General features: G+C 50.0%; 5 protein-coding genes across 5 annotated transcripts; 2 read left to right on the forward strand and 3 right to left on the reverse strand.

Annotated features, from left to right (window-relative positions):
• Window positions 1-1,856: 1,856 nt before the first annotated feature.
• On the forward strand, window positions 1,857-2,452 carry UCRPA7_2205 (putative integral membrane protein; the record flags this gene model as incomplete). Its single annotated transcript, XM_007914777.1, has 2 exons — window positions 1,857-1,891; window positions 1,951-2,452. 2 exons carry the CDS (start codon window positions 1,857-1,859, stop codon window positions 2,450-2,452), a joined length of 537 nt encoding a protein of 178 aa, XP_007912968.1.
• A 996-nt stretch (window positions 2,453-3,448) lies between these two features.
• Window positions 3,449-5,149, reverse strand: UCRPA7_2206 (putative mfs sugar protein; the record flags this gene model as incomplete). Its single annotated transcript, XM_007914778.1, has 4 exons — window positions 3,449-3,996; window positions 4,055-4,621; window positions 4,688-5,001; window positions 5,103-5,149. 4 exons carry the CDS (start codon window positions 5,147-5,149, stop codon window positions 3,449-3,451), a joined length of 1,476 nt encoding a protein of 491 aa, XP_007912969.1.
• Window positions 5,150-6,815: 1,666 nt separating this feature from the next.
• On the reverse strand, window positions 6,816-9,161 carry UCRPA7_2207 (putative glycoside hydrolase family 31 protein; the record flags this gene model as incomplete). The annotated part of the gene is made up of 1 exon (XM_007914779.1): window positions 6,816-9,161. One exon carries the CDS (start codon window positions 9,159-9,161, stop codon window positions 6,816-6,818), a length of 2,346 nt encoding a protein of 781 aa, XP_007912970.1.
• Window positions 9,162-13,836: 4,675 nt separating this feature from the next.
• Window positions 13,837-15,105, forward strand: UCRPA7_2208 (putative ankyrin repeat-containing protein; the record flags this gene model as incomplete). Its single annotated transcript, XM_007914780.1, has 2 exons — window positions 13,837-14,154; window positions 14,800-15,105. The coding sequence occupies 2 exons, from the start codon at window positions 13,837-13,839 to the stop codon at window positions 15,103-15,105; spliced, it is 624 nt and encodes a 207-aa protein (XP_007912971.1).
• Window positions 15,106-16,213: 1,108 nt separating this feature from the next.
• Window positions 16,214-18,365, reverse strand: UCRPA7_2209 (putative hsp70 protein; the record flags this gene model as incomplete). The annotated part of the gene is made up of 6 exons (XM_007914781.1): window positions 16,214-16,519; window positions 16,983-17,085; window positions 17,152-17,495; window positions 17,558-17,602; window positions 17,680-18,250; window positions 18,310-18,365. The coding sequence occupies 6 exons, from the start codon at window positions 18,363-18,365 to the stop codon at window positions 16,214-16,216; spliced, it is 1,425 nt and encodes a 474-aa protein (XP_007912972.1).
• Between the last annotated feature and the right edge of the window lie 1,896 nt (window positions 18,366-20,261).

Genomic DNA, 20,261 nt, shown 5'->3' on the forward strand with positions numbered 1-20,261 from the left:
GATGATCTACCACGGCTGCACGGCCAAGCCAAGTGGGTTCCTTAGAATCCTTCAGCGCTCGGAGCTCTGCCCCGATTCTTATATTCTGACGAGGACTTCAACGCTGGACTTGGCTTCAATATCGTTTGAGACTCGTGCCGGTGGGCTGCAGGATTGTTGTCTTTGGTTCTTGTTGCTTCAACACTTCACCAATGGCTCTTGTTGTCTTCCAATTCTTCGACGAGGCTGGGTGTGATATGCACCACGAGTATGTCTTGAACGCCAGTCAATGCGTGAATACGAGTATCATTAGGCTTTCTCTTTGCTGTTACAGTTGACTTACCCTACCAATCTGTCTTGATTCTGTGGGTGTGAACTACTGACTAGGTTGGAAATTTCTTACTGTCAAAAATGGCGAAATGACTATCCTGGCGATGTAAGCCCTAGGCAATGTCTGGAAAGGGGACATCGATAACGCCTTCAGCGCTTATCGACAGTCCGACATGCGGGTAAACTTCACAAAGCGCATGCAGCACCTGCATGAAGGCAATCAATAGAATTATTTTGGTCTATGAGAATGATAAGTCCGTTTTGAGCCATGCATTTGCGCGGGTACCGGAGTCCAGATTGCGCGCCAACATCGCGGTGCCTGGATGAGGGAGTAAGCGGAGTAGTTGCACGAACCCCATCCCAGGAACGCGATCCTGCACGGCCCACAACCTAAGCCCTAAGGACCTTGGATCTTACACTTCAATTTCGCTAACAGGGAAGAGAGCGTTGTCAGCCTTATTCAAACAGATCCGACTGTCATCCCCCGTAATCCCCCTTGTTTCGGCCACAACTACCGGATGCGGTGGACAACTAAGCTTGTCTTGAAAGCCGGAAAAGATTCAAATTCCCACTTCCCCCAGGAAGTATTCGGCTCCTGTCTTCAGTACGGGGATGAACTTCTATTCAACGGTCTGGGGATGTGCATGAGAACTGCCCTACGAGCTCCATTAACTTTGTGAGCGTTCTCCTTCTTTTGCGGCCGGAATTGCGGGCGAAGCGTGCTCAATTGAGAAGATGTCGTCCGCTGGCGGTGCAGATGGAGTTGCTCCAGCCCCTCCGGCCAACTTTTTCGACCCCAAGCCGTTGGGCAACTATCATTCTACCGTCTTTGGAGTATGCATCACTTTTCTGGTAGGTTTCCATCGCCACTCTGTCGAGGCCAGGTCGTGTTATTAACTTGAACTCCGTGAAGGCTGTTGGCTGGATCACAACGTCAGCTCGATTATGGACTCGTTTTCGAATCACGAAGACTCCGGGATGGGATGATGCTGCCGTAGTGTTAACTTTGGTAAATATAATCCTCTACTAACATTCCTGTGTGGAAATGGAGATTGACCCATATTTTGCCATTTTAGCTCATGATGACTATGGGAACGGTGGCATTTTGCGTTGCAACAAGATTTGGACTTGGGGAGCATGTGTATCTCATTGATCTAGCCCTTGTGCCAAAGTTCCTACTATGCCATTACATCATTGGAGCTTCCTACACGTCATCAACGGCTCTGATTAAGATTTCTCTTCTCTTGCAATACCTTCGGATCTATGAGAGAGGGACGTGGATCTACCGCATTACTCAATTACTGCTGGTACTCGTCTGTTTATGGGGGTTTGCCTACTCGTTTCTATCATGGGGCTGTTGCCTTCCCAGTCCATCGGCATTCTGGAACCTCACGTACAAGGGCTGCTATGGCTTTGCGTCGCCAATTGCTGCGAATGCCATAGCCACGATCGAGAGCCACGCAAGTGTGAACATGGCGTTGGATGTCGTCGTTTTAACAATGCCTGTCCCTATGCTCTTCAAAAAAGACACTCCTTTCAAGACAAAGATGGGACTATTGGTACTATTAGCCATGGGATGCCTGTGAGTCTCACGCCGTAGTCGAAACACATGCTTGACATTTGCTGACATCGTTCAACCAGTATCACGTCCTTCTCCATCTGGCGCCTACACGCCGTCATCGCGACACAAGCTGGCTTCTATCCAGTGGTGGACCCAACATGGAACGAGCCCGAAGCCACACTGCTCTCCTTCATCGAAGTTTACCTCGCGGCAATCACTGCGTCAACACCAATTTTCTGGCCTGTGCTCACCGAGCAGCTAAGCAAGATCTTCGTCATGTATGAGTTCGAAGTTTCGTCCGAGTTCCGAAATCCCGGGGATGATGAAGTGGAGCTCGCTCCCACAGAGTCCTGGCATACTGGAAAGAAGTCCGCGCACTTTCAAGACGTGAAATCTTTGAACAGCAAGGATGGTGACGATGTGGAGTTTGGACACAAACCGAACCCATCACATTACTCGGATGACTACCTTCAGAGTCAGGTAGATCCCTTTTCAGAAGAATTCAGAACGGAGGCCACGGCAAAGAGCACCGTTCCAAGTCGAAAGCGGAAGCCAAGTATTGTCCGTTTCAACAATGCTTGATAACAGAATTCAGGTTTGGATCACAATATCAGTCATACTCTGGGAGGGTCAAATCGTATGTTGTATGGGGTAAGGAGCTTGGTTGTCGTCGGGCTTCAGACATTTGGGCTAAGCGGTAAACGGTTGGGATGAGGCGTTTTAAAACACTAGGTTACAGGATACCCTACATGTATTATATGAAGATAATCTATCATTGCAACCTACATGTCATCACCCTAATGGGTAGTGAGGTTATTGCTTTCACTTTTGTCGTCTGTCTAGTGGTCTATTAATTCAAATATCCTTAGAGATGCCATGCTATGTGCAACAGGACCAGTAATCACTGTTTGGCATCGACCACAAGCCAACAAAAAGAAGAAAAGAAAAAACAATCAAGACGTTTCCAACTCATTGGACGGCCCGTCATTCGGTTACCTTAGTGGCTGCTGGATCTCGCTGCCCTCTTCAAACCAATGAAGATGGATGCTTTTTCTTCTGTAATCATATCTTGCTCTTTCAGCCGACCACACTGATAATCACTCGGTATTTATGCATAGCGATCTGTCATTACATCTGCCATCACGTATGTAATGGCGCTTTTGACAAGTGAATGCCTATGTGCCTGATGATGGGAGTGTGGAGCGCCCTAGGCACGCAGTCAAGAGCCACCTGGCAACCAGCTGGTCAGGGGTAATCCACTTTCTGCCCCTTAATCAGGATTGGAAGCCTCCAAGAACCGCATCTCCAGAGCAGCGTAGCCACACTAACAAGATGTCCAGCAAATTCTTTACGAAGAGAAAAATTGAATATGATTCTGTTTTATGCATCACATACATGGGCAGATTCACCTTTGGACCTAGCTGAGTGAATTTGTTCTCCGCGCCTACTATTACGCCTATAAAAGGGCTAGCGACTATGATAGGCATATTCTATACACTTACATATCTCGCTTGATTCGTATGCACGTTATAGTATTACAACGGCTCTCTTACATCTCTTCTTTCTCCTTTCACCACTTTAAGCCGTATCCTCCTCGTGATGAGTCGTCTCCTGATCAACCGTGCGATTCTTCTCGATATCGTTGGCCAGGTTACCGAGGGCACGGTCGCCGAATAAAAGGTCAATCTCCTCAAGTGATAATCCCTTGGTCTCCTTGAAGAAATAGAGCAGGCACGGGAGGGTGATGACAAGATTCCAAGCGACGAAGAGGAAGTAGAATTTCCAGCCGAGATGTCCCAGAGCAATAGGACTGACCTGCGCCCAGAAAGTAGCAACCAGCCAGTTACCGATACCGGTGGCAAAGGCGGAGCCCTTGCTACGGATCTGGTACGGGAGAACCTCGCTCATGTAGGTCCATGAGACGGGACCGAATGAGAAGGAGAAGAGAATTGTGACGCAGAACAGGAACGCCACACCAGCGATACTAAGACCACGCTTGTCTCCGTCGGTGTTCTGACTGTTGATGGCACCTTCGCAGATCAGGGCGATAGTGATGGCGATGATGCCGTAGATCAAAGGCCTCTTACGTCCAATGCGATCAATGAAGAAGGTGATGAAGATCAGGTCTAATATTGATATCAGCATGAGTTTCAACACGTTTACTAAGACAGTGATGCTACTTACTCGCAATGGGACCGACACAGTTGTAGATACCAGCGACTAGCAGGTTGGTTCCACCTGTGAAGCCAAGAGCCTCGTACATGATGGTTTGATAGTAGCCGATGACATTGATACCAGTAAACTGGGTAAAGACTTGCACGAGTGTTGCGAGTGTAAGGCGGCGACGCCATTGAGGCACCTTAAACATGATGAGCCAACCTGGGGCGGTGGCGCTCTTCTCAGCATCGATGGTCAATTTGATCTCATTGAACTCGTTCTGGATCCAGTTGTCGTTGGTACCGTCGTAATGTAGCTTCCGTAGGGTCCTCATGCCTTCTTCGAGACGGTCGGTTGCAATCAGGTGACGGGGTGACTCTGGGAACCAGATCATACCAACTGCGAGAAGGGCGGCGGGCAGAGCCTGGAACGCGAGAGGGAAGCGCCATTGGAATTCAGACGAGTCTGGCATCTGCTGACTGCCATAGCCAACCCATGTTGATACAATGAAACCGACGCCAATCATCTGTTGAGCGAGACCGACAATGAGACCACGGATCTTGGGGTTGGCGCACTCTGATTGATAGACAGGGACTATACACCACGAAAGTCAGAAGTCTGCTACAAGCCGTAGAAAGTATGGGTATTTTGTGAACTTACCACTCATAGAAAGCAGGCCAATAGCAAAGCCAGCAATGATACGACCGACAAGCATCATAGCCAGGTGGTAGGAAGCAGCCTGAAGGATGGCCCCGACGGTACAGATGAGAGCACCAATACCAATGGTCCTGCGACGACCATATTTATCCATGATTACACCACCGAACAGGGCACCAAATACGGCACCTCCATTGAAGGTGGAGTTGATGGCACCAATGATAGAGGAGGTGGCAGATGTGTCGAAGAAGTCGAGGAAGTTTGGTGATGCAATGACATCTGTCATAACACCTGAGTCATATCCGAATAGGAATGATCTGGGAAAGGTTTCTGTCAGCATCATTGAACTAGACAAAATATTGACAATAGCAGACAGTAGGAAACCAGATAGATGGCATCAAGAGGTGATTAGACATACCCAATAGCGGCAAAGCACGCTATGCCAATGTTGAAGACTTTGCCCATGGCGAAGGCAGGAGGGGGTTGTTGTTAGTCAAGTAGGTTGATTGTGAACTGTGTGTTTGAAACACTGATGTCTGAGGGACAAGGTGAGGCTCAACACACAATGCGACGCCATTGTCGACTATTTGTACCAAGACGGCACTCACTCTAGTCTTCGCAAACTACGGGAAGACAAGTACATCAGCGGCTTGTCGAACGAGACCCACCGACCCACGGGGATGTTTAGCCCCCAGGGGAACGCTCCCCGGGTTGTTCTGGTCACAGGTGGAGCAGTCTGGTGTGACTGGAAATCTCCTCACCTACTACTCACGAGGGCCTATCCGGTCGAGCCATTCCCGGCCGACTCCAGAGACCTAGCCATACCTCGCCCGAGAGCTCTGGAGATCTCCGGGGCTTGTCTCTTAGCTAGGCTAGATTGCCGACGGCTCCAAACTCCCCGTACCTCAATGGCGTGGGATCGTCATTGCTACCATATATTCATGGTAGCGAGCGCGGTATTGCTGTTCGGTAACATAGAATGGCATTCCCGGGACTTACCAGGAAATACGGGTTCACTCCAGAGCCCCGCGAGTCAGGACAGGGATTCTATCAGTTGCCCTTCTCCGTCTTTCCTGACGAATACGCCAGTCCCGGGCAGCTGGGATCCTGTATCTACCCCATGGTTAGACTTCTCATCTTCATGGCGCCGTCTCACGGGTAAAAAGGTTTGCTAGTCATATTATCCAGCATGTAGCTCGTCGTGTTGTGGTCCTGATACTAAGCCTGTGGATCACGCTGAAATGCAGCAGTGCGCCAGGGTTTCCGGGAATAGCGGTCGACAGAGCCGCACATTTGCATTGCACGTGTGCAAACAGCAGCCAAGCCAGCTGGACTTTTGCAGTGGCCAGTCGTCACCCCACTGCTTCGTCTCTGAACAAAGTACCAGGATAGCGCTGACGGCCCCGGGAATAGCTTCGGCGGGCGCTGGCTAAATTGCTGGATAAATGCGAAGCGAGCATCCCAGTCCCACAAAAGCGCCGTCGGCTGCTTGACTAGGCGTTGTCGTGTCCGCCGCAAAGCCACGAGTCAGCGACGGTCTGTAATAAGCACAGCAGGCCAGTGATTGCGGTGCACTCCGTGGGGTTCCAGGCCCCCAGACGCTGACGATCACGGCCCATGGGGTGCCTGGAAACTCGCTATTCGCTATTTCGCCATGATTCGGATTCATCATGAATTATTCGGTGTCTGACACTAACTAGTGAGCTATTCACTGCCAGGGCGTAGTCTGTCGTGATCTTGTCAATAGATTGCAATCGAGGCAACACGCTTTTCATCGACTTTGAATAAAGACGGGCGGGTAAACATGCAGGTCATCTGTAACAAGAATACAGCTGAGCAACTTTTGGTGTATGTCATCTAAAAAGGCTTTGACGGGATCAGTCAGCATTGGTCTTGACTCGTCAAATGGACTGAAGATTGCCTTGGCCCGAATCTAAAGTTTAGAAATAATGCGAGAGCACAGAAAGCGTGGCAGAATAATGTAACAAGAGGAATCAATTCCCTAGTTTCTGAAGTCAACCCTTACGCCTTTCAATGCAACTAGCCCTATCTAAAGCATATACACCAGTCGTAGTACCATTTCCTGGAATGTCTACCCACTAATTGAGAGAAGCCGCCAAGACATAGTAGTTTACAAAGCTGTGATAGAGACTGGAGCATCTCCTTCGAGGCTGCGCCCAGCATCTGAAACGACGACTGCTCCTGTCAAGCCGGAGGTGCCCTGAAGCCTGCCGTCAGAGCCTACGACAAGCTCGCCGACAGTATCGCCTGTGCCGCCTACCAACACAGCCTTGGCACCTGGCGCAGCCTGGTACAACGCGACCTCGGCGTCCTTGAAGTAGTCGTACACAGCCCCGACTGCCTGGCGGTTTCCAAGGACGAGGACTGTGTTTTCACGGACGTAGAGTGGGAGGGAGCCGAAGTTGTGGTGCTCCTTGAACCAGCCGGGACCAGTCTTGACCTCATTGGTGAAGAACGAAGTCCACTTGCCCTTTGGCAGGTAGAACTCGACATCGCCCGACTCTTCAAAGATGGGGGCAACTAAGAGTTGAGATCCCATCATGAATTGACGGTCAAGATACCATGCGGTCGGGTCGTCCGGGAATTCGAAAGCCACTGACCTCAAAGACAAGGGAATGCCTCCCTCCCTCGACTCTGCTGCCTGAGAGAGAATGTAGGGCATCAGACGTGTCTTGAGAGCAGTCCACTTAGCCAATGTCCTGGAGCAGCCCTCCTCTGTCTTATCGTCATTGTCGACTGTCCAAGGGACACGGTACGAATTGCTGCCGTGGAGACGACTGTGACTGCAGAGCAGACCCATGGCCACCCAGCGCTTGTAGATCCAAGGCGGGGGATATCCCTCGAAGCCACCAATATCGCAACTCCAATAGCAGAAACCACTCATACCCATGGACAGACCTCCTCGGACTGTCTCGGCAAGTGCTTCAGGAGTAGACTCGCAATCGCCACCCCATTGAAGAGGGAATCGCTGGCAGCCTGCGACAGCCGATCGAGCGAAGAGAACAGCCTCATCTTTGCCGTATCGCTTCTGGAGGGCCTCATAGACAATACGGTTATATGCAAATGCGTAGTAGTTGTGCATTTTGTGGGGGTCGACAGTTGGGTCAAACCACTGGACGTCCTTAGTGGGGATACGCTCGCCAAAGTCGGTCTTGATAGCATCGACGCCCTTGTCAAAGAGTCCATTGAGGCACTCCACGTACCACTTGACAGCCTCGGGATTGGTCACATCAAGAAGACCCATTCCGGCCTGCCAGAGATCCCACTGCCAAACATCGCCGTTCTTCCTCTTCAAAAGGTAGCCCTTGTCAGCGGCGTGTTGGAAGGCAGCACCGTGCTGGGCAATATAAGGATTGATCCAGACGCAGACCTTCTTGCAAAGACCGCTCTCCTTGAGGCGCGCAATCTGTCCCTTGGGGTCTGGGAAGCGCTCTGAATCGAAAACGAAGTCGGTCCAGGTGAAAGCTTTCATCCAGAAGCAGTCGTAGTGAAACACATCGACGGGCGAGCCCCGAGCTTTCATTCCCTCGAGGAACGAGTTCACAGTCGCTTCGTCGTAATTGGTGGTGAAGCTTGTAGTCAGCCAAAGACCGAAGCTCCAGCTAGGAACCTTGCCAGCTTTGCCGGTCAAGATGCTGTACTTTTTGAGGACATCCTTGGGTCCGGGGCCGTAGATGATGTACATCTTCAGGCGCTGGCTTTCGACTGTGGTCTGGACTCGGCAGGAACGCTCGCTGCCGATCTCCATCTCGACGCGGCCCGGGGTATCGATGAAGACACCATAACCACGGTTGCTCATCCAGAAGGAGACGTTTTTGTAGGCCTGGTCACTGGAAGTGCCACCGTCGGCATTCCACAGATTGACAGTTTGGCCAACCTTATTCCAGGCACCAAATCGCTCGCCCAGACCGTGCACCGATTCGCCGACGCCCAGGTTGGTCTGGAAGAACATGTAGTGTTTGAAGTCTCTCATATCACCCAATTGCATTGGGCTACTGGGAGAGGGGCTGTATGCAAAGCCCACACTCCTGTTTGCGAGAGTTGTGAGGTGTTTGCTGCGGTCTGTGCTGTGAAACTCCAAGTTGAAATTCTGAGGGTCGGGGTGGACGGTGATTGCCAGAGAACCAGACTCTAGTGTAGTTCCCTTGTCGCTCTTGACGATCCGGCCTTGAACGGAGGGCTTGCCATCGGGATAGAGCTCGAAATGAGGCCCTTTGTTCTGAGCACCGGCCCAGTGTGTCGCTTCAATGGAGATGACACCGTCCAGCTCCGCCTTCACGCCCAGCGTGACGGTAGGCTGGTTTAGCGTGTCACCACGGCTGTTGATGTGCTTTGTCGGACACAGGAGGCTCATGGCCTGCTGGTCCTCCTGAGGTGTAATTTCGTACACATCTTCGGCGTACTCGGCGCGGAGCTGCTCGGCCGGTAGCCACATGCCATCTCTAAGGCGAACCATGATAGAACGTGTGGTTGCAGGTATATGTGATTGAGATTGACAATGTACTAGTAGACGATGATGATAATATGACAATTACTGATTGTGTGAGAAAAATGTCGTGCAGGAGCAAGAGCTAGAGCCTTGAATGTGTTTGAGTGCGACGTACGGCTGGGGTTTTTGTCCAGGCCGAACGGAGGGAGAAATGAGAAATAGCTATCAGCAAGCTCCATGACGATCCGATAGTATCATGTCGTCAGCAAGCCTCGAGCAAGCCTGTCCAACACGTGAAGAAACGGCAGCTCCAGGGTCAGTGTCTCGAGCTTGAGGATTCAGCCGCCTCAGGAACACCCACTTTGCAAATCCACCTGGTCCACCCGATCGTATGCGTATGAGGTGAAAAGCGCCGCAGTCAGAGAAGCTCAAGAGCCCCAGGGCCCCAGGGCCCCAGGAGATGCCGTGGAGCTGCGTCGGAACTCGGAATGTGGCTTCACGCCACACCACAGAAACAAGCCTGGAGCCGTCGAGAATGTTGCCAGATCCGACCATCGTTCAGCCGGGTAAATGCAGTGGTCCACCCGGTTGAATGCAAAACCAGAGCCTCTCCGGGCGCGCTACAGGGCCTTTTGCGGCCCATGACCAAAGTCCCCCGTTTTGGGTTATCGCTAACGTTAGCTACCGGTAGTGTCAACCAAATGTCGACTCCACCAGGTTCTCGGGCCTCACCCCCTACCTACCTACCCATGATCCTGCTCCTCGGTTACCCAAGGGATGATGCATCTTGCTGACAAGTTGTTCACCGCTCGTACATCGCTGTGTTACCGCATCTGTGTCATGCGAGACTGGCTGGCTACGTCTTGCAAGTGGCCTACATCTGAGGCGTAGGGGTAGGTACTGTACTGTACCTAGTGCCTACACATGACACTAAAACTCCAACCCCGCGGTTTCCTGTGGCAGCGTCGGTTCCTGTCCACCTTTAGGTGGTTGCGTTGCGGAGAGAGGGATGCCCCATGAAATATATCCTGCGATTTCGCTGACCTTCTTGGAATTGGCCGTCTTTTCTTTACTTGACATCTGGTTGGTGCCCCCGCGCAAATTGTGTAGCAGCGCGACGACGACCACCTTTGGGATACCCTGTCATGACAGGTGACCTTGTTTTCCTGGGCCTGCTCCGAGTTTCGATAACTCGTTGCTGAGCATGGTTCTCTCAGCCTCTAGCCTCTTCACCCTCATCTGCAGCAGCTCCCTCTCTTGCCTCTGCCTGCCATTCGCAGAGTTCTGTCCAATGCCGAAGCAAAGGAGTGTGCTATTAGCTGGAAGTCATTCCACAGCACGGTCGGTAGTCTATGTAATTGTTTGAAAGCTCATTCACTGACACCACGGGGGTTTGCAACGTGGTCAATGCTTCCAAGTGGTTGTGCATTAGTTGATCTTGAGTGCAGGCCCTTTTTCGATTCCCATCTACCGATACTGCAGTGGACAGAGATGTTCATCGGAAGAGAGACTGACCGCTCGTCAAGCCATACAATATGTTCCTGGCGTGCGTGTGGTCGGGTCGGCGACAGACGCCCAAATCAGGGCGATCATTCAAACACTAGTCTGAACATCAGCCTTTTCAGTGATGGTCACTCCTGCAGCGTTGCGCACAGCTTCAGGCGATGCACCCTGGATGTTCCATGATCTCAAATGCATCCCTATAGCACGCCTCGGGCCGAGAGACACGTGAGCAGGCAGTCAGCGAGCTAGCCTTGAACTCAAAGCAATCAAGGCATCGCCGACATGGCTGTGAGGCTGTAGGTGGCGAGGCGCCAAGGGATCTCGATTCTATGACGGTAGCTGTTTGTCGGCTTCATACGTCTTCGTCTGCATCTTTCTGTGATCGATGGTCTCGGTCGCGGCAACTCTTTAGATCTCAAGAAGTGCAAAAGCGTCCGGTCATCGACGAGGCAAATGAATGATGAGAATATCGGTAGAGCTCTGCAGTCATATCAGCTGTCCCTTGGTTCCGCTTACTTACTGAGGCTATGGTCGACGGCCAGGCGTGCGTCGAACAAGGGTCAGCGACGAGGGCGCCGCTCTGTACGTATCACGGGCGCGTGGTTTGGAATGCACGTAACGGATTCCCTGACCGGACACATACTCTTCCCATCCGTGAGGCCGTTCGTGGAGGTGGAAGATTGGCGACATGGTGCACCCTGGCTGCGTTGTCCGACAGTCCTCTCGCCTTCGGATTGGAAACTTGGTCAGTAGTACTGACAACGCAGGGCAGGCAATTCTCGGCAAGAGCCTCCATTTCAGTCCTCACAGATGCTGAGTCAGTAGACAACCAGAAAATATGTACAGAGTGAGGGGAGACATACGTTGTTGCCGGACCAGCATTGCGGTAGACAGAACAAATGAGGCGTAGTCGTGTTTGCTCGGTCTATATGATGCAACCATACCGTTTGTTTGGGGACTAGTCAGCTTATGCCAAAAATGCAGCACCCCTGAAGGCGAATTGGGGCGGCCTTTAGAAAAGAAGCTCAACCACCCAATTGTCCGGGTACTGTCAAAGTCCTAACCGAAAACCCTCCAAAATTTCTGCAGCTGATCAACTCATTCTCTCTTTGGAATTTGATGTTTTTTGTGGAAACACACCCTAATTTTGCCTTATGAGGATTGTCTACAACATATTGAAACTCGTCGATGGCCAAGGGGGTTTTCAGGCCATTTTGTGCAGCCCCATGGCGGTCTTAAGCATTGAGCTCTATCAATCCTCGACCGATCCTATCCCAGAAGTCGAAAGTTTAGATGAACTAGATACACCCGAAAGCTACGAAGTTGGGCTGTGTCACCAAACGTTTGCAATGCTGCTGTATTATGTTTTTCGCCTTGCATATTACATCAATATTCCGCCCAATTCAGCATCATCGTGCATCCCCCAACTTCTTCAGCAATCATACACGTCTCTCCTCAATCTACAATGTTACCACGTTCTTGTACCAGATGTCGCGGTGGTCTCGCAACAGCTAAGATTGATGCTGTCTCAATAGCCGGCAGCCGTGACTCTTCAATAGATGCTTGACCCCCATTACTTGAACGATAATGGGCGCACTTATCTACGTGCTAGCCGTTAGTTATCGATAAATTTGGGGTACGAGACGTTAATTGTGAAAGATTTGGTCCCTTTCTGCTGCCCCTTTGTCATCTTCGAAAGCTCTGCGCTTTGTTGTCGGATTGTCTCCTCTAAAGCTTTCACCTTCCTTTCTAGTTCGAGAGCAATACAACGTTCTTGCTTGTTAGAATTGCTCAAAGGAGCCATTCCATCAAGTGAAGTGATTTCCTAGCTTGCAGCCCTTGATTCATAGGCTGAAACGGACTGCGATATTCTGTTTGATACCACAGGTCCTTAGATCGTTTTGGGCAGGGATACTCTCCGCCTGCCGATGGTCCTCCGCTCTTTGACCGGGATCTCTTGCGGCTCTGAAATCTCACACTGGCTTCCGGGCTCAAAATGCGTGCTGAGCTTCCGAGGATTCGAGCAGAGGGCGGTGTGTTGCCATAGAATACCAATGTTGGAATTTCATGCATAGTTACTGTCCTGTCCTTCGTGTGAGGTGATAGGTGCATATCCGCTTGATCTGCCCGTGACACAATTGAACTTGCCACTGGTTCAGACATCCTAAGGCTGGTATCGAAAGACTCTAGTTGAGATATGGTTTGGCATGCTCTCCGTAACCGTCTACCATTGACCGGACTCATACTGAGACTGCCCAGATCATCGTGCTCCGATGACAGGTATGATGATGGGGGATCGGCTGCTGGCTCGCCTTTGCGTATGGAGATATGAGGCTGTATTATCTATGTACCACCTACAACGTGGGATGATGATGGAATACGGGAATCCATCTCAGAACTATGGCTTCGAGGACTGTTCTTGCTTGTCTTACCTGACGGCGTAAAGTTCTCGTTTTGTTGTGGTTGTGTCCAAAAGTCCCTCACAGTACTGCTAGTTTGGCGTCAGATTGGCACCATAATAGGTTTGCAGAGCGAGCTCGCTTGCTGCTCACCAAAGGACGCTGCTTCTATGTATTTGGGTGAGCTAGGTCACTATGTTGGGCGATGGCCTCCATTCTTTTTATAACGTTCAGTGTAAATAGCAAGCGCTGGAAGAGATGACTGCGAGACTAGCGGAAGTTGCATCCGTTTTTCAGACTCCGGTTCACAACGCTTAGCATCATTCCTGAGACTCAGGCCAAAATAGGTAGTGTTTTATCAAGTCCGAATAAGGACTTCGTAACAATGCTCTGTACAATTTCCGCAAATGCATATAGTAGGACGAATACCCAGTTTTCACACACTAGATATCATAATAGTTATGGTACCTCATGACAAAGGCCTCCAAGCTGAAATCAGCTTCTGCCTTAACAACCTATGTCTCTCCTTTGTCTAGCCATATCAACCTCGGATCTCTTTAATTGATATAACAATGAATACGATAAAAGCTTTGTCTAGGCGCCCGTCAATACGTGTATCTCAAAGCATGAGAACACTGTCTAGCTCTTTCGAGACAAAGGTGTTGTTCAATAAGTGCTGTCTCTTGTTAGTATAAAGTCCAGAGATTCTGCCGATACCTTGAGCATATATCGATTCGCAATACAGCTAAAGAAATCACCAAAAACCTTCAAGAAAACCAAAGCTTTGAACTTCCCCAAAAATGACATCCAGCACCAATATGCGTTCCTTGGGCGACATGCCCTTGGAGCTTTTCCAGGAAATCCTCTCTTACATCAGCCGTGGCGACCGGAAAAACCTCGCAAGCACCTGCAAGGCTTACAAGGAGGTCCTCCTGGAGGCTATCTGGGCCGAGGACGTTGCGGGACCGAACGACGCCCTCTTCTGGGGCTGCAAGAACGGGAGACTGGAGATCGTGGAACACGCTATCGCAAGAGGTGCGCAAGTGGCCGGAGTCAGGCAACCGATCAAGCGGGTGCTGTATGAGTATGATCGCGTGTCGGCCATCTTTAGTGGACACGTTCGTGTGTTCGAATACGTTACCTATAACGCCTCTCCAATTTCCCATGCTATCACTGGAACTGCGTCTTTGCCGGTGATAGAGAAACTCCTTCAGAATGGTGCGGCTTCTGATTTTGATGGGTATCTTATTAACAGATACCCCCTCCACCACGATGATTTAATTCATCTGGCACTAGATCAGGCGAGAAAACGGAAGGACTGGTGCCCCATCGACGCCATTCTGCTGCTATTCAGCTATGGAGCGCCCGTGCCCCAAAGATGTCTCAATCCTGTCGGGTCGTGTATCGATATGGCAAACGCCCACCAGCCCCATTGCCAGTCGGACTGCGTCTATCGGTTGACGGAGGAGTTCATACGGCGCGGCGCGGCGATGAATTACTTTTCTGAAGAAATCCATGTGCATCCGCTCGTCAAAGCAGTGGCACAGTCTCCCCCGTCCAACCGGCTAGTGAAGATGATGATCAAGATGGGTGTGAGTCTAGATTCTAAGGGAAACGAATACATCCTGTGGAATCTCTTTACTTCGAGTTCACACAAGTACACCGATGCAGAATCGACTGCACCTTATCTGGAGGTCTTTGAAACCTTGCTCCAAGACGGTGCAAGCCCTGACGGTCCGAGCTGGAGCTGCCTCATAACGCAGGTTATACATGACATGACGGAGCACGGGATGCCGTTTGTCAAATTGCTGCTCAAATACGGAGCAGACGTGAACAACCACAAGCACGATGAGTTGACCCCGCTCACAGCAGCGGCACGAAAGATGGCCCTCAACATTATGGAGTTGCTCCTTGAGGCCGGTGCTGATCCAAACAAGCCTGACGCGAGGGAGTACACGCCGTATCGTGAGGCGACATACCACCGCGACCCTCAAGCTGCCATTGATCTGCTGGTCAAGTACGGGGCGGTCCCGGATCAGGCTTCCGTGGAGTCAAGCCTGAATCGCTAGCTTTCACACCACAATTTCCTGGTTAACTCGACGAGTAGCTGGGTAGCCGGCTGCTGGCACTGGCCAGAGTTTGACCTTCTCGTCCGATTTCTTTTCTTATATATGCGTGTATTTGTGTTTAAAAAATAAAAAATAATAAAAAAAAGGAAATACAGTGTCATACAACTACTCGTCCCAGTGCAAAGGTTTCTTGTGATTTGTTTTGAATAGACTGGTCAGGTCTAAGTATTACACAAAGCAGAATCAATATGATGATAGGAGTCGATATATAATCAGTCCTACTATCTTCCTCTTCCTACCTTCCTCAACTCTCAAATCAACAACTATCAATAGACCGTCTAATACCCATGAACCGATATAATCATTCTAGAGGTCTTACCCTGGCCCTAGACTTGGCCTTAAAGGAGCTATATTGTGTTTTGAAGTGTGAAGTAAACTGATGTGTGTTGTATGGCTAAACTAACAGGACTTACATGGACTAACTGGCATCACCTGTCATGGGGTGGTAGCTGCGAGAGCATGAGGCCCCGTCAGCACATGCTTCTTCGCAATTACTAGAGCACTCATGTGTTACTACCATAGTTGTTGGAGTCTCTTCACAGCTGTCAGAGACCTTGATACTTGTTGAGAACATTTTACTGTGTTAAATTGGTTATTGTCAAGAGAGACAGTGGTAGTATATCTTATTATGTAATTAATGGTGGATTGGGCAGAGTGATCTGAGCCAAAGAAATCTATCTCACAAATAAGTAAAGCAATCAATAATAGCTGAGTATGAAGAATGTAGTTGGCAAGCCAAGAGTACACAATGACCAAGAGGGGTACTGTCTTTTATCTACTCATTCACATTTCCCGAGGTCACCACTGGCTTAATGTTCCTCACCTGAGCACTCCCTCTATATAGGCAAACAATCAATCATAATTGGCCTCGTGATCGGGGCAACCTTAGGGACAAGATTATTCTTCCAGCTATCTAGATTATGAAGTGTATCGAATGATAGAGAAAGCGTAACATGGAAATCCAAGCCAAAATAAAAACAAAACCAAACAAAAAAAAAGGGGGGGTAAGTTGGAATGCGACTGGTAGCAACCCGACGCCAGAGGCAGCCTAGGAGGTGCCGACTTCCTCCTCCTCGACGAAGGCGGCACCTGACTGTCGTACTCCGTTGTGCCAGAAGGCCCATTCGGCGCGGTTCCCGCCATCCCTCAAGCACATTTCCAAAGCTACGGTATCGTTGCGTGTTACCCGGCGTGTGGGCCGCCACTTAAGAATCCGGATGACTTGCACTAAGTCGGCGATGCGGCATATGTTCAAACGGATGGTGCCATCATTATTGGCCTTGGTGTAGGTGGACTCAATCAACCCCCACGGCAGCGCGATGCGCTTCATCAGTCCGTCCACCATGTATTCTCCCTGCTCAGTGGGATTCACCTGTCAGTTTGGTATACTTTGAAAAGACTGGGGGCATGGGTGGTGGGAGGCTATTGGTAGGTGGAAGGTACCTTGGACAACAATTGGATTACAGTGCCATCCACTTCAATGCCGAATTTGAACTTGGCGACGGCTGACTGAGGTGGGAGAGGTGACCGCGATACCTCCTGGCTATGTATGGCAGCGCCTCGTGCCACGATTAGCCATCTTGAGCCCAGTTCCCTCATCAGCATATCGGACAGGAGCAAACGTAGTCAGGTCTCATCACTTACCTGTTTAGCCTTGTAGGAAAGACAACAGTGACACCCTTGACCTTGGCTGGGATAGACGTTACTATATACCGATTGTAACTAAACCCTCCGGTTACGAAGAGGTACTACGTATATATAACCTAAGGTCAGTCTCCATCAAGCTACTAATGAATATAACAAGGATTTCAAATCACCTTAGGGTTTTTTCCCGTTCGACTGCGCACTTTCTCGATATGCGCATGAACCTTGTCAACGATTTTCTTAACCGCAGAGTCAAGTATGGAAGAAACCTCCTGGCTGCAGTAACACCCACGCTGAGGTTAGCGACGATGAAGATGACTATGGTGAATTTGTTTCACGTACCTGTAGAGCTGGAGCGCTCTTTTTTCAACCCACAGAGGGTATGTCTGGAAGGCTCTTGGGGTCATAGCCTGAATTGCAGCTGGTGGCAGGCGAAAGTCCCATGTTATCTGGCTTTGAGGAACAAATAGAGGCATAATTTCCTTCTCCCAGCCTCGTACTGCGTCTTTCCAGAACTTAGAGTCCAACGTAGCTGTGTCGCTAAGAAACATTTTGGCCTTGTCCTCTAGTAGCTTGACAAAACTGTCAGTCGCGAAAGTGGCCCCACAGAATACGCTCTCAGATTCTGTGATCGGCTTAAACTCGAGTGTGGCATCTTTAGAAGTGATAACGCCACCGACCATATCCTAGAGAACCAATTAGTCTGGATCAGGAGACTTCACAAAGCAACCCGGGAAGTAATACTTACGGCGGTAAGACCACCTAAGTCTGCCACCATGATTTGGTCATCAACCTGAAATACTCATCAGCCTTGGGTATCTAAAGTGGGTGGAAGAGATACGAGGACAAGATAAAAGGAATGGAGCAAACCTGAATATCAACACCGCAGGTCTTGGAACGGCCATAAGCACTCAGGATGGCGGCCATGGCGGCTTCGGCCTCAGTGAGTAGTATCAAGGTTGGGTTACTCGCGAGGCTTGAGAGAACAGATTTATCGAAGGCCCGTTGGAACTGATCTTGTGGCCAGCCCTTCGGAAAGGTCATGATCACTTTCAGAGCACACTCGTCGTATACATATCCTGTAGTACGTCTGACTTGAACCTCGCACACACTCCAAAGTTTGTTGATGTAATCGACCAAGACATCAACTGTCTTCATCCGGAGTTGCTTCCTAGCCTTCACAGAGTCTATAAGTACAGACCAACTGCTTGCGTCAGGGTGCCAGTCATCCTCATAAAGCATGGAGTACTTGAAGAAGCGAAGTTCTGTCGCTCCAACAACCTCATCAAAACCCCAGCCCACAGGTGTGTTCTGATTGTTGTAGAACAGGACTGTGGGGACCACATCGGATGTCCCGCATGTATTTGTATCGGATGATCGCTTAAAGGAGCAAGTCGACGGCGAAGCCTTTGAATGTCGGGCAAATGCCACCTTTGAGTACCTTTTAGAGGATTAGTTAAGCTTGCTAGCGACCATTCAGGTTTGGTGATGCTAACTTACGTTGTGCCAATGTCCAACGCGATCACAAGCTCGTCCTGAGACATTACGCCCTCCATCTTCTGCGATGTTGGTCAATCGACAGTCTACGATGACTGGTGTGAATGGTTTCGATGTCAAATTATCGGTACAAGAGCTTCGCTTCGGGGTTTGAAGGGGAATGTTTGCAGGAACAAAAGTGAGTGAGGAGTAGAATCGATGTCAAATTATCTGTACAAGAGCTTCGTTTCGGGGTTTGAAGTGGAATGTTTGCAGGAACGAAAAGTGAATGAGGAGTAGAATCGATGTCCTAAATATATGTCACTGGACGGTTGCCATTATTGATCAAATGTTTCAGAATTCTTCTATGACAATCTATCTGTCACCGTGTTCGGAATACGGTACCCATAGTTCATGCATGCAAGGTGGCCATTGCTGTGCCTAGAGTTGGTAGTTGCTTGCACAGCTGCCTCACCGGCCAACGATATCATCTGTCACAATGTTGAGGGTACGGTACCCGTAGTTCATGCACGCACACATGGTGGTCATTGCTGTGCCTGGAGCCGGCAGTTGTTTCACACACAGCTGCCTCACCGGCCAACAATACTGACTTCCAGGACTGAGAATGCTTTTACGCCCTGTTCTATCTACTTCTGTTCTTATCATAAAAGTAGACCTGAACCAATGCCGAAGCATATTGATGAGTCTTCTTGCAGCAAACAATCAATTACACACACACACGCACACACACACACACGCAAGCTCCAAGGTGAGGCGGCAGGCTCATTTGACGTAAAGGAAGTGTTCTCCTCGCATACAGGGTTCTAGGCTCTTAGATTGATGAGTTCTACGTCTAGACGCTTCAATAAGTGCCGCCACATCTCCACATCTGACCTGGTTCGATGTGTGGTGTCCTGTGGTTGGCGAAATCGCGAGAATCTTCTGCTGCCTCCTTATTCTCAGCCTCATATTGAGCTATGCCATCAATGGTTCTCCTCACATACAGGGTTCTAGGCTCTTGGAATGATGAGTTCTACGTCTAGACGCTTCAATAAGTGCCGCCACATCTCCACATCTGACCCGATTCAATGTGTGGTGTCCTGTGGTTGGCGGAATCGCGAGAATCTTCTGCTGCCTCCTTATTCTAGACCTCGTATTGAGCTATGTCATCAAAGGGAAATTCAAGGCGAATGATGGCTGCTGGGTCGCAATCCTGGGTGGGCTGTATGTGGTGAGTCAAAAATGATCAGCTGGCTAGGTGTTTCTTTGTTTGAAATCAAACACACGGGCTGGCCGACTGCGCCTTGTCACAATTTTGGTTTTCACCGCTGCTATCATCACAAATTTAGGTTTTCACCGCTGCCATTGTCACAATTTTCGGCTTTCACCGCTGCCGTCGTCACAATTTTGGTTTTCACCGCTGCCATCGTCACAAATTCTGGTTTTCGCTGTCGCCACCAGCACTAGTCTCCACCTCCAGAGATTCAGCCACCTCCGAAGATTCAGCCCCGGGAGATTTCTTTGTAGTTGGCTTCAACACTCTGCCCAGCTTCCGCCGCTCTTTGCCTAGCTCCCAATCTCCCCATCTTTTGGCATCCCTTGACTGCTTCCTCCTTTTATTTCCAAGCCAACTCGTCTTTTCCACTTTCCAAGCTTGTTCATCTCTTCCTCCTCCAATCTTCCCCCCCTTTTCGAGTTTGCTCGTTTCTTACTCACCATTACTCACTTCATTTTTCATACCAGCCAACATGCCTCAGACTCGGAGCTCTATGAAGAACAGCCGCAAGAGGGCTAGCCCAGACGACCACATAGAGAGTCTTTCTGTCCATGGTAGGCAATTTGTAGAGCTAGATCTCATAGTCTGCGAGTAGTGTTGTGTTAACAGGCGCTCAGGTGATCCAGCCACCTCAAACCCAAACGATTGTCTCCCGACCAGCATGGCTACCAAGGATCTGGAAGTGGTAGCCAAACCAGCA

This window comes from Phaeoacremonium minimum (genome assembly GCF_000392275.1).
Source record: "Phaeoacremonium minimum UCRPA7 unplaced genomic scaffold PA7_03_scaffold_154, whole genome shotgun sequence".
Lineage (NCBI taxonomy): Eukaryota > Fungi > Ascomycota > Sordariomycetes > Togniniales > Togniniaceae > Phaeoacremonium > Phaeoacremonium minimum.